General features: G+C 44.4%; 1 protein-coding gene across 2 annotated transcripts in view; it reads right to left on the minus strand.

The window, feature by feature from the left end:
• RASSF2 (Ras association domain family member 2) overlaps positions 1-13,812 on the minus strand; it is a 36,191-nt gene that overhangs the window by 7,533 nt on the left and 14,846 nt on the right. For both annotated transcript variants that reach the window (XM_019733778.2, XM_019733779.2), the window contains exons 2-7: positions 9,657-9,747; positions 7,821-7,896; positions 5,658-5,809; positions 3,256-3,344; positions 1,996-2,156; positions 1,062-1,163 (exon numbers count right to left, since the gene is read on the minus strand). In XM_019733778.2, coding sequence (XP_019589337.1) covers positions 1,062-1,163; positions 1,996-2,156; positions 3,256-3,344; positions 5,658-5,809; positions 7,821-7,896; positions 9,657-9,715 — 639 coding nt within the window. In that variant the 5' untranslated portion in view covers positions 9,716-9,747. The remainder of the gene's footprint in view (positions 1-1,061; positions 1,164-1,995; positions 2,157-3,255; positions 3,345-5,657; positions 5,810-7,820; positions 7,897-9,656; positions 9,748-13,812) is intronic.

Raw genomic sequence — 13,812 nt, forward strand, 5'->3', positions numbered from 1 at the left:
ACAACCCTATAACAGGGTCCTGTTATCCTCATTTCATAGATAAGGAAGCAGAAAAAAAGGGAGGTTAAGTAACTTGCCCAACTCATCCAACCAACAGGTGATAAACGGGGATTCAAACCCAGAACCCGTTCCCCTAGGCCACTAGGTGACATTGGCTTCCATTAAAATAAGAATACCTGGTCTCTTTATTTATAATAAAGGGTTTGTGTGAAACATACAGAATGACAGGACTTTAAAAACACTCATGCACTATGGGGCTGCTGGATGGCTCAGTTGGTTAGAGCGCAAGCTCTTAACAACAGGGCTGCCGGTTCGATTCCCACACAGGCAGTGAGCTGCGCCCTCCACAACTAGATTGAAGACAATGAGCTGCCACTGAGCTTCTGGAAGGGCGGCCGGATGGCTCAGTTGGTTAGAGCGCGAGCTCTTAACGATAAGGTTGCTGGTTCAATTCCCACATGGGATGGTGCAACTAAGTTCCCTGCAACTAAGATTGAAAATGGCGACTGGACTTGGAGCCGAGCTGCGCCCTGCACAACAAGATTGAAGAACAATGACTTGGAGCTGATGGGCCCTGGAAAAACACACTGTTCCCCAATATTCCCCCATTAAAAAATAATCTTTATTAAAAAAACAAAAACACTCATGCACTATACTTTGCCCATCTATAGAAGGTTCATTTCCAAAATAGGTTCCTCAGTTGTGTTCCAGAAGTCAATCTGTGCATGGGGCCCCAAACTAGTTGTCGGGCCCAGGTCCTTCCAGTGGCTGGCACTTCTCAGACTTCTGTGGCACTAGAATCCCCTGCAAATCTTGTTGAACAGGTTCTCTGGCCTCACTTCTGAGCTTCAGGTTCAGGTGGTCTGATTCCAGAGTGGGGCCTGGGAAGCTTCTTTTCTAATGAGTTCCCAGGGGATGCTGATGCCTGAGGTCTAAAGAGCCCAAAGCTCTGCCCAGCACCCCCCTCACCACACACTCTCCACAGCCCACTCCTCTGCATCTCTGGGGTCCCCAAGGCACACACGCCGCCCGTCTGAGGCCAGCTAGCAGGGGGAACTTGCCTTAAATTTGTTGAGCAGCAGCTTCAGGACCTGCGGGGTGGTCATGGTGCTGTTGATGCGAACGTTGGTGACGGAGCCGTAGGCTGGTGTGAAGACTGATGTCTGTCAATAGAGGGGTCCAGGTCAGGGTGGGAGTGGAGACCCTGGGGTCTCAAGGATGGGGTCTAAAAGTCAGGAGTGCTACGCTGTTACCTGGGGTAAAGGGCACGGGACAGTGATACTCAACCTGTGCTCCCTGGCAGCCCCCCAACAACCTGGCAAGCATCAGGCTTTGATGTCCACAGAGAGCCCTCAGCTTTGCCTAACTCAGGAGCTCGAGGGGTCTGAGATTGCCAAGTGACAAGGTTGGGGAGAGGGAATAACCCAGATAAAGGAGGCCCTCTGTCCAAATAAAACAAGCACAAAGTTCCTTCTACCGTGACTTTAACACGAGGAAGTCTCTGACCACTCCCCCACCACACACATGCTTCTGAAGCTGGATTTCAATCAGGCAGCAGGAGGAAAGGAGGGTCAGTTAATTGGGGTGGAGTGGGTGGGGCACTGATGCTCCCTGATCTGAGTACCACAGCTCTGCTTCGGGGGCAGCCCTTAACTTGTGGAAAATTCAGACCAACTCGTGGAAAAGTCACACCACACAGCAGCGGGGAGACGCATAGTGCAGGAAGAGGGTAACATGGAGATTTGCTGGGGGGATCTGGGGAGCGGTGTCTGTGAGGTCATTTCATCTACCATCTAGGTGATCTCCTGATCTTGGATCCCTTGTTCCTCACAGAGCCAGCAGAGCCTGCAGCCCACCCACAACCCAAAGACTAAAGGGCAAACACTTGGCTTCTCAGGTGTCTGTAGCCCTGAGGTGGTGGCCGCCCAGGAAGGGACCTTGCCACCATTGGGGCTGCCCCTCCACCCAAATCCCCTGCCACCTTAGCCCCTCAACCTTGTGGTTGTAGAAATGGCCATTGATGGAGAAGCGGTGGCGTCGGATTCGCCGCTGGTCGCTAGGTGTCCTCACATTGCCGCGACGACGCACGCCAACATCACTGCGTGTGCGCATCAGCTGTGGGGTGTCTTCCTGCACCGGCTTCAGACCCCTGGAGTCTGAGAGGGAGCGGGGAAAAGAGCTCTGTCTGCCTGGACCCAGCATGTGGCAGTTTGCCCACAGTGCTTGGCAGCCAGTGCTATAGTGCCCACTGGCTTCCCAAAATTACATTTTATAAAATCAGTATTTCCTGTTGGGGGAAAGAAACATACGCATAATTTACTGAGAAGCAATACAGTGATGAGGTTCAGAGCAGACTTTAGAGCCGGACTCCCAGGTTCAAATCCTAGCTCTACCATCGCCATATATTGCTAATGTCTCTTGCTTCAGTTTCCTCATCTATAAAATGGGATAAAAATAGCACTCACCTCCCAAGATTGTTGTGAGGGCTTAAATGAGTTAATTCACATAAAGCACTTAGAACAGTGCCTGGCACAGGATAAGCAATATATAAGGACTTGCAAAATATTGCAAACTGACTATATCCATAAAAATTACAAATGCACATAGCCTCAGACCCAGCAATTCCACTAGAAAGAATCCTACAGACACTGACAAATGTGTGAAATGACACGCCTAGAAGGCCACTGACTACAATCTTGTTTGTCATAGCAAAAGACTGGAAATGACCTAAATGTCTATCACTAGGGAGTGATTAAATAAATGATCATTTTTCCATACAATGGAATATAGCAGAGCCGGAAAGTTCTTTATGGATTTGTATGGAACAATCTTCAAGACAAACTGATAAATAGAAACAGTGTGCAAAATGCTGCCAGTTATATAAAAAGGGAAATAAAGGAAATGCCATCCAACCATAAAGGTTTGTGGGTGTGTATTTTCTTGTATTTCCACAGAATATCTTAGGAGGAATGCCTTCAGGTTGCTTCTAGGGAGGGAACTGCAATAATAGGTAGATGAAATGGAAATCTTTTAATTCTTTTGAATACTTTTGAATCATGAACCATGTGGGTTTTATTTATTCAAAAAAATAAGTAACCATTTACAATATCTATCACATCAGTCTTCACAGTTGGCCCCAAACCAAATGCTCCTCCCACCATACGTGTACCTGTGAAGCTCCTCCCACCACACGTGTACCTGTGAAGCTCCTCCCACCACACGTGACCTGTGAAGCTCCTCCCACCATGCGTGTACCTGTGGGGCTTGACATCTGGTCATTCTCATCTGGGACGTCTACCTCTGTGATCTGAATGTTGGGCATGGTGAGGGGTTTCAGGATGGTGCTGGGGACAGAAAACAAACAAAAGGGAAGTTGGTTCAACCCCTGCAGGGAGATGTCCCTACTCCCGCTCCATCCCACCCCACTCCTGCAAGGGGCGCACTTCGCTTGTGCCAGGCTGGAGACCAGCGCACATCACGCAGTGAAAGACGCTGGTGGGCTGTGCTGAGTGTCCCATGAGGCTGGCCTTGCTCCAGGCTGAGCGCTGGGTGGGGAGGGAGAGTTCTGGAGGGAGAAGAGCTTGTTCTCAGCAGCTGCAGCAACACAAGCACCCAATTCATCAAGCCCAGGATGGAGAACAGCAAAGAACAAAATCTGTGTGTTGCCTGCTGAGTTTCTAAACATGGGTTCTATGTGCAGGTTCTATAGCTTATTTGGAAATGTTCAATAACAGCCATTTATTTCTTTGGACAAGATTTCCAGTTCAGATCCACTTCTGTTGGAGGAATAACTCAGAAATAGCTTCTGGCTTTGAAAAGGAATGGAAAGTAATAGGTTGGCTGCCACAAGGGTCAGGGTGGCTTTGAAAGGGGTGCTGATGACAGCATTCTCTGGATTGCAGAAACTGAGTTCTCAGCTACTCTGGAGAAAGGGCCACAAGCAGGCATGCTGAGCTGAGATCTGGTGTTGCTGTGATAACTGGCAAATAACTCCCAAAAGCCAAAAAGGACAATGGGAGCAGCTCAAAGAGACACATCTGAAATCAACAGAGGATTTGACCAGGATGGATAATCATATTTAACAATTAGGACCATCCCATAGTGAGACGAGCGAAGACACTTCCTATTGTAGTATAACTTGTGGACTTCTGACCCCAGAATGGAAATGGTCACAGCCTTTCGGGAATGGCGACCCCTTGGCACCCACTCCTTCATCCAAAGCCCCCTTTCTTGCTGAAGCAGAAACTGGTCTCACCATCCTTCTTAACACAGTCGTCCAGGCGGTCAGTTTATTAGAGCAGGCATCTGGGATAACATTATTTACATTCCTCAAATGTCTCTCTCAAAGTATTTGCAGGTTTCAAGAACTAACTTAATGCCACAGGGAGAGGAAAAGAAACAAGTGTGCAAAGTGAAAGACCCCCTTAGCAGGCCAGCCAAAGATGACATGGTCTAATGGAATTTCAAAAATCATCTCACTTAGGGAGTGGAATGTAACATAGTCTGAGAGTCGGGGTGGGGCTGTGGGAAGGATCTGGTCCATTGGAAATGAAATACGGTGAAAGTGCTGAAAGCAAAGCAGAGTGTGAAACCAGCAACATTAGATGAAACCAAAGAACCGTGACCAGACATCCCAGCGTCTGATGGGAAAGGCAAAGACTTTCCTCCTTAAATTCCCTTGGAAATTTAGGCCCAGCTCCAGGGCTTGGCCACATTGTAGGTTCCTCTCAACTTTAGAGAAAGATAGATTTGGGTGTGGAGTTTAACAAAATGTTTGTTGTGGCTGACAGAGATATTTAAAACAGAAAAAAACACCACTGTGGTTTTGGCTGGGAGGTTGGCACGCTCGCTCTACCCCTGCTCTGGCCAAAAGGCAGTTGGGTCAGCAAGTTTCAGGGTGGAACAAGGCTAGTCACTTGATCCTAAAAACTGAAGTCCAACAAGGACAGTACAGAGGGTGTGCCTTACAAGACACACTCAGCTATCCATGTGACAATGAGGAAGGGGAGGTACAGGCTCTTCACAGACCTTCCGGTGGGCACTCGGAAGACGGGACTTCACAGACTGCTGAGCACCACACCTCCAACCAGCTCCAGGTGTGGCCTGAAGGGAACAGAAGCCTGGCTGACCTCGCTTGGCTGACTCGGACAGGGTCTGACATTCCTTTTCTTCTTCCAGGTTCCCCCAAGACACGGAGAGCTTTGGTCAGAAGGTCTGAGCCCTAAAAGTCTCCAAACTGGGGTCTCTCTATGAGGACTAGTCCCAGTGGGGAGGACACTGGGGCATCGAATGTCCTGTCAGAAATCTGCAGGCCAGGCTTGGTTGGCCTCCACTAACACCCCTCAGAGACTCGGAAGTTCTCCATGAAAGTGGACACGCTGCTCACTCAGGCATATTGGCACCTCTCTCTCACTCGACATCTCCCTTCCTCACTCTGACTGTCACTCAGTGATTGTGGTGACAGGCATGGAGGCCGGATCACACCAATATCTGCCCCTTTGTCCTCATTCCGGAGCAGAGCAAGTGGGCAGTGCAGGAGTTAGGAACGGGAGCTGCGGTCAAGGCTGGCCAGAAGAAGGGGGCATTTACCTGCTTGAGAACACACAGAACCCCCCAGAAACCCCGAGTCACTCCCAGTCCTCTCTCTCCTCACTCACCCCTGAGCTCCCAGATTACAGCCCGAGTGCCAGGAGGAAGAGGAGGGAGGGGGGCGAATGCGTTCGTTGTCATCCTGCATCTGCAGACGGATGGGCCGGCGCAGCCCCCAGGAGATGTTCAGCAGCCCCTCCACGATGAACTCGTCTTCTTCCTGCCCACAAAGCAGTTGGTATGATGAGTTGAGAAGAAAAGCCAGCACCATGTCCTAGCTGGACTCACCTGAGTTATAGTCACACCCCGGCTCCGAGAAGCTCCACTGTCAACTACCCCTGAGGCTATGAAGGTGACCTCACGGGTCAGCACAACAGTTGCTTTGAGAAGTTAAATATACATGTGCAAATGATCAAAATGGGTTTTTTGTTTGTTTGCTTTTACACTAATGACTTTAAAGAAAGAAGAATACAGCTCTTACCGTAAGACTAGCCTTGCAAATAGAAGCAAGAGCTGAATTCTTGCAGTTTAGTTACTTTCCCTTCCTCTACTGTGGATAATGATGCATCATTCGCTACAACAAATGTTTAGCAATCGACCCACTGGTTAACGGAGGTTTAAAGTAACACTGCCCCAAGTTTATTCTACAGCGCACCAGCTCCTCTGGCAGATCAGGTGTTAACTTAAAAGGGTGTCAAGTGATCATGAGTTGGGAGCTGCTGTGTGAATCATGTTTCTTAACAGTACAACTTCCTAGAACTTACAAAAGGCTAATGTGCTACATCATGACTCTCCAAAAGGTGAATAAATCCTGCAAGAAATCCCAATTTATACTCAAGTGTTGTTGAGTGATAAGTTAAATGAAACTTAAATAAGTTAGAAACTCTTCTAAGGGCATGTGCATGTTTTATCCCAAAGAAATGGATCTCATTTATGATCATGAAACTCTAATCCCCAAGGATTTTGACAGTTTATGCTATAGGACACACCCCAAAAAAGCTGTTTAAGGACTAAAATCATGTTAATGGCCCAGTCACTAATGAGTAGAGGCTTTGAGGGCAATGGCCAGAAGGGTCAGGCCTTCTTTCCCACGTCTCAGAAAAATCTTTCTGAACCCATGTTTTATGGGCAGGGTCCACAGACGTCAGGCCTGGGCCATGGCCACATTTTCAGGATAAGCTCCACGGATAAAGATGACACCTGTCCAGTGAGCAACTAGCCTGAGCTCTGGGATCATCTTTAGAGAGGGAGGGAGAATAAAAGAGGCAGGTGAGGAATGGAGTTACTGTAGGGCATTTGCGAGTCTTGGGGAGAAAGGTTTTATTTAAGCACAGGCTACATATATGGTCAAGTCTGCCATCATTACTTTATATTAGATGATTATAGGACAGAATTTAACCCAAAGCAGGGCTTTGCCTGGTTTGAGAGACACAAAAAGGTCACTGCATCCCAAATACTATCCCAACCAGCCTGGTTTACTAGCTGAAATTCTACCATCTGATATCTTTTTCTGTGGATTAAATCACCATGGCTTGATAATCTGAAAATGTGTTCGGAAGAGTATAGACATACCTTCTTATCAGTCAAGAACACTAGAGTATAAATTACTCTACCAGGCTCCTATATAACTCACCATCTATCTGATAACAGGCTTTACAGAAATGGATACAGGATGAGTAAACTGAGATTCATGATGGGGGTTGGGGAAAGACAGATGGATAACAAAGGGCATTCCAAGAAGGCACCCTAGGAAGGCTGCTGCAGTTGTGGAGAAAGGCTAAGAGTTTTGCCACCTGGAGCTTAGGTGACTTGCCCAGGTTGCTGCAGCAATAGGACCCGGGCCCAAATGTGTAAACATAAAAGACTGGGCAAGGTTCCTGGATTTCCCAGGAAGAGAGAAGCTGGCTCAAGAGCCATCTGAAAGGGTCACTTCATGAAAGACTTCCTTTAGAGCAGCCCCCTCTGAGGCTGGTGCTAACCCAGCCACACATCCACAGGGATGTCTTTGGAACAGAAAAGTTCCCCCTTTTTGGAACAACTTTGGACTTAGGGACTCCTTCCAAAGAACTCCAGCAATTCCCACTAACATCCTAAATGAGAAGCCACTCACTGTGGCAGAAGGGACAGGGACCCAGGACACAAGGCCCCTCACACCCAGGACACATGAAGACAAAGACTGGGCTGGCCCATCAGAGAAGGAGCCTCACAGATCTTCCCTGGGGACTGCTCACCTCACGGTGTCGGAGCTGCAAATTCTGGCCTTCATAGTACAAGTTGTAGGTCTTCAGATGCAGGAGAAGTTCATTCCTTAGGAAGAAATTACACGAGGTGTAATATTCTCAGCTGAAGCCACTTATGATGCAGTTGTTTCCTCTTTTTCTCATGTCTAACCTGGTCTTTAGTCACCCCGTTCTGAGGGTTTGTCCACATGTGTGTGTACACACACACACACACACACACACACACACACACACACACACAGTTCTACCACCACTCCCATCATTTTCCCCCAGGGTCAAGGTCAAGAGTAAACACCACCTAGAAGAGACTGAATGTCAGGAGCAACTCTAGAAAACTGAGGCAGGCCTTGTCTACTGACAAAGACTGGCAGCTCTGACAACACTTCCCAAACCCAAGCTAAATAAGCAGTCCTGAATAAGTCAGAGACTCACAGAGGCAAACACACTTCAAAGCCCATAGACAGGGTTTCGGACACCATTCAGGATAGTGGTTCACCTTAGAAAGTAGGGACTAACAGTGGGCATGAGGGGGCGGCTGGGCCCTGGCAATATTCTATTCTAGGTGCTTTTGTCTTTTTGTTTACCCTAGGTGCTTTTAGTTTATTTAAAAAATGTTTTAACTTACATACAAGTCCCCTCTGAAGCCTGGTATCAGGCCTTCTTAGCTGCTAATTACTAGTTTCCAGGTGTCCCCTGGGACACAGCTCTACTGAACATGGAAGAGAGAGGGCTTCCTGCCCTTTGTGATCAGGGTGAGCCCTCGTCAAATCTGAGAATAGTCAGATTAAGTTTTGTCTAAAAGTGCATGGTAGTGCGTGAAGGCTGGGAGGAGAGAGGAACTTGGGGAGGCTGCTGTGTGATTTTGCCTATTCTCAGGCAAGGACAATGGAGTTTGGTCCCTCTAAATCCAGGCATTCAATGGAGAGACTTGGGGCCATGACGGAGGTCAAAATTGGCTGGAAATTCCAAGAAGCTCCTGACAAGCTAGACCCAGATAAGTTGGAGTAATTCTATGCAAGCCAAAATGAACTAGTGGAAAATGTGACTCTAAACAACCTACAACAAAAGCTGTTTGCTACTTTTGAACACACAGATCTGAAACTAGGATGTAAAATTACTGGTCAGAAGTCCCTGGGGAAATCCATCAGTGAAATGACAATGATCTATAGTTCACACAACTATGTCTGTAGATGGCCAAGGGTGTCTAAAAGAATTAAAATAATTTGGTCTCAGATAAATTAAATATTTAGTTAAGATAGAGAGCATCCAGCATATGCAAATCCTTGTGCTGAATATAAAGAATATAAAAGTATATCCTGAAACTTATAATTCAAAAAAGTCCATTTTGGCTCAGCCCCTGTCACATTAGCCAAAGGCTGAGTTCAAGAGATGTTAGTGTCTATAAAGCAATGACACTGTCTCTTTCTGTTCAGGGGGAACCTGTGCCCATTCTAGTCAGAACCCCAGCAGCACAGGGACACAGCTCAGCTGTGACTCCCTTGGGAGATGCCACAGATAGGACCGTGAGCAGCCACCGCTAACTCCTCCTCCTGGAAGCCCTCCAGGACACCATCTCTTTTGAGCCCTCAAAGGTGCCACGTCTTGAAGGTACGCTTTACTTCACTCTCTGTGGCCAGGCTCTGGAGGCATGTTTTTATCTAGAGCAGCAATTTTGCTTACGCTCTCACTAGTCCACACTCAGCTGCTTACTTAGCTCCTTCTCACATACAAGAGCCCCAGTTCTCTCATGTATAGAGGAGGCACCTCTGCCAGTGACTTCCGTGGGACTGGCCTTGGGGACACAATACTACAAGCAAAAAGTCTTACTTGGAAATGTATTTATCTTTTCCACATGGGACTAGGGAAGTTTGGTGACTGTAGTCCATTCTTCCTTTCTCTTTTCATCAGCAGGAGAAGCCTGTATTTGAAAGGAGAAGACAGAGGTTAAAGTCCGGTTGTGCCTTTAGGAACTCAGCAGAACTTGGACCAAGGGACTGGGGGCACAGGGCTCTCTGTCCACATTCCAGATCCATAGCTTGCGCAGCCCAGTGCTGACCCAGGGCTAGTGTGATGTCACACTGCTGGCTGCTGTCTCTGCTTGCCACAGCCTCTGAGAATAAACACCCAAAGGAAGATGACAACCGTTCGACAGCCCCAAAACAAGTGCCCCAGCCACAGAGAATGTTGACACCCAACTTGGTTCCAAGAACAACCAATGAGTCATCCCTGAAGAGACCTTCACAACACAGAATAGAGATTCCTCTGACAGGAAAGGCTCAGATTCTACTGAGGTATACTAAAGATTGGTAAAACACGTAACAATGCCGAAATAGAGCTGGGCACAATAAATCACAGCATATACAGCTACAATCATCATTAAAATATGTGAAGGCAATTTAATTACCTCGGAAAATAATATATTATGAAAACAGTTTATAAAACTATGAGTCCATTTTTTTTTTAAAGTGCAGCTACAGCTAATTTTCTTTTTCTATGATTTTATTGGGGAAGGGGAACAGGACTTTATTGGGGAACAGTGTGTATTTTCAGGCCTTTTTTCCAAGTCAAGTTGTTGTCCTTTCAATCTTAGTTGTGGAGGGTGCCGTTCAGCTTCAGTTGTTGTCCTTTCAGTCTTAGTTGTGGAGGGCGCAGCTCAGCTCCAGGTCCAGCTGCCGTTTCTAATTGCAGGGGGCACAGCCCACCATCCCTTGCAGGAGTCGAACCAACAACCTTGTGGTTGAGAGGTCATACTCCAAACAACTGAGCCATCTGGGAGGCAGCTCAGCTCAAGGTGCCGTTTTCAATCTTAGTTGCAGGGGGCACAGCCCACCATCCCTTGCGGGACTCGAGGAATCGAACTGGCAACCTTGTGGTTGAGAGCCCACTGGCCCATGTGGGAATTGAACCGTCAGCCTTCGGAGTTAGGAGCATGGAGCTCTAACCGCCTGAGCCTCCGGGCTGGCCCTATGAGTCTGTTTTTGTTTAAAATATATTTGTTTAAAATACATTTATATATATATATATATATATATATATATATATATATATATATATACACACATTTATTTGAATGGATATATATTCAGATATTCAGTTTTATATGTATGTGTTTGTATGTGTGTGTGTATAGACAGATAGATAGATAGATAAATAGATAGAGTCAGTCCCCAACATTACCAATAGGTTCTGTAACTTTAAGCAAAACAATATATAATGAAACAATTTTACCATAGGCTAATTGATATAAACTTATATCAAAGGTTAAGTTCCTAAGGCATTCATCAACATTATAATGAAATGACATTGAATGAAATGACATTATTTGAGGACCTGTTATATATGTGTGTGTGTGTGTTTGTGCGCGCGCGCCAAGGTTTCTCAACCTCAGCACTATTGGCATTTGGAAGTAGATCATTCTTTGTTGTCCTGTGCATTGAAGGATGTTTAGCAGCATCCCTGGTCTCTACCCACTAGATGTACCTCCCCAGTGATGATAATAAAAAATTCTCCGGACATTACCAAGTGTCCTCTAGAACCTACACTGCCCCAGTTGAGAACCCTTGGCAGATGTATATAAATGAATGAAAAGCTGGCTTTCTCTGGGTAATGGCATTAGAATAAATTTATCAAACATTTTATTATGAGAATTTTCAAACATACAGTTGAAGAAATAAGACAATGAATAGCCATGTGACAAATTCAGTATGGAAAGAATGTACTATTCTACCCTTGACATTTATTATCTTCACTTTGTCACACATCTGTCCATCTAAAAACAAAAATCACAAATAAACAATTAATTTTACACATCAAGAAACTAGAAAAGGAAGAACAAACTAAGCCCAAAATTAGCAGAAAGAAGGAAATAACAAAGAACAGAGCAAAAATAAATTAAATGGAGACCAGAAAAACAATAGGAAATATCAATGAAATGAAGAGCTAGTTTTCAAAAAAGATAAACAAAATTAACAAACCTTTAGCTAGACTAAGAAGAAAAGGTTCAAATAAACAAAATCATAAATGAATGAGAAGATATTACAATTGATACCACAGAAATACAAAGGATCTTAAGAGACAGCTACGAATAATTATATGCCAACAAATTGGATACCCTAGAAAACTGGATAAATTCCTAGAAACACACAACCTACCAAGACTGGATTGTAAAACAACAATAACAACAACAAAAAAACCAGAAAATCTGAACAGACTAATAATGAATAAAAATGAATCAGTAATCAAAAACCTCCCAGCAAAGAAAAGCCCAGGGCCAGATTGTTTCACTGGTGAATTGTACCAAATATTTAAAGAATTGAGGCCAATCCTTCTCAAACGCTTCCAAAAAATTAAAGAGGAGGAAACACTCCCAAACTCATTTTACAAGGCAAGGATTACCCTAATACCAAAGCCAGATAAAGGCAATATAACTGATGAATGTAAATGCAAAAATTCTCAACAAAATACTAGCAAACTGAATTCAACAGTGTATTAAAATGATCCTACAATGTGATCAAGTGGGATTTATCCCTGGGATGCAAGGATGGTTCAACATATGCAAATCAATAAATGTGATACATCACATTAATCAAATGAAAGATAAAAAAATCATATGATCATCTCAATAGATGCAGAAAAGGCATCTGACAAAATTCAACATCCTTACATGACAAAAACGCCAACAAATTCAGTATGGAAAGAAGGTACCTCAACATAGTAAAGGCCAGATACAACAAGCCCACAGCTAACATCAAACTCAATGGTGAAAACTGAAAGTTTTTCATCTAAGATGAGGAACAGAATAAGGGTACCCGCTTTTACCAGTCCTATTCAACATAGTACTGGAAGTCCTAGCCAGAGCAATTAGGGAAAAGTAATAAATAAAAAGCATCCAAATCAATAAGAAAGAAGTAAAATCGTCTCTGTTTGCAGGTGATATGATCTTATATAGAGAAAATCCTAAAGACTCCACCAAAAAAACTGTTAGAATGAATCAATAAATTCAGTAAAGTTGCAACATAAAAAAAATCAGCATACAAAAATCAGTTGTATTTCTATACACTAACAACAAACTATCTGAGAAGAAATAAAGAAAACAATTTCATTTACAATAGCATCAGAAATGATATAATACTTAGGAATAAATTTTACCAAGGCGGTGAAAAAATCTGTATACTTAAACTTATATGACATTGATGAAAGAAATTGAAGAAGACAAAAATAAATGAAAAGATGTCCCATGTTCATGGATCCGAAGAATACTGTTAAAATGTCAATATTACCCAAAGCTATATCTAGATCCAATACAATCCCTATCAAAATTCCAGTGGCATTTTTCACAGAAACAGAAAAAAAAAAATCCTAAACTGTGTATGGAACCACAAAAGACCTCAAAGAGCCAAATCCTCAGAAAAAAAGAACAAAGCTGGAGGCATCACACTTCCTGGTTTCAAACTATACTATTATACAAAGCTCCAGTAAAGAAAGCAGTATGATATTCGCACATAGACCAATGGAACAGAATCAAAAGCCCAGAAAAAACCCCATGCATATATAGTGAACTAATATTTCACAAGGGAGCCAAAAATAGTTATTGGGGAAAGAACAGCCTCTTCAATAAATATTGGGAAAACTGGATACTCATATGTAAAAGAATGTAATTGGACCCCTATCTTATACCACTTATAAAAGTTACTTGTCATAGTCACATAGACCCAGACAGGATGTCCCCAGGAGTTCAATAAATCAGCTTGCTGAAGCTTGTATAAGAACTCACCAATCAACACAGCCCACAACCATGATTTTTGCTCTATAAAAAAAAAACCATGTCTGAAAACCATGGCGAAGCTCAGGTTTTTGCAGCACAAGCTGCCCGTTCTCCATTGTGTAGCGCTATATAATAAATGCCACTTGCTTTCACTGCACCCAAATGACAGTGTAATTAGTTATCTGCAGTGCCAGGTGGATGAACTCTTTGTTCAGTTAC

The sequence above is a fragment of the Rhinolophus sinicus genome, linkage group LG13 (genome assembly GCF_036562045.2).
Source record: "Rhinolophus sinicus isolate RSC01 linkage group LG13, ASM3656204v1, whole genome shotgun sequence".
Classification (NCBI taxonomy): Eukaryota; Metazoa; Chordata; class Mammalia; order Chiroptera; family Rhinolophidae; genus Rhinolophus; species Rhinolophus sinicus.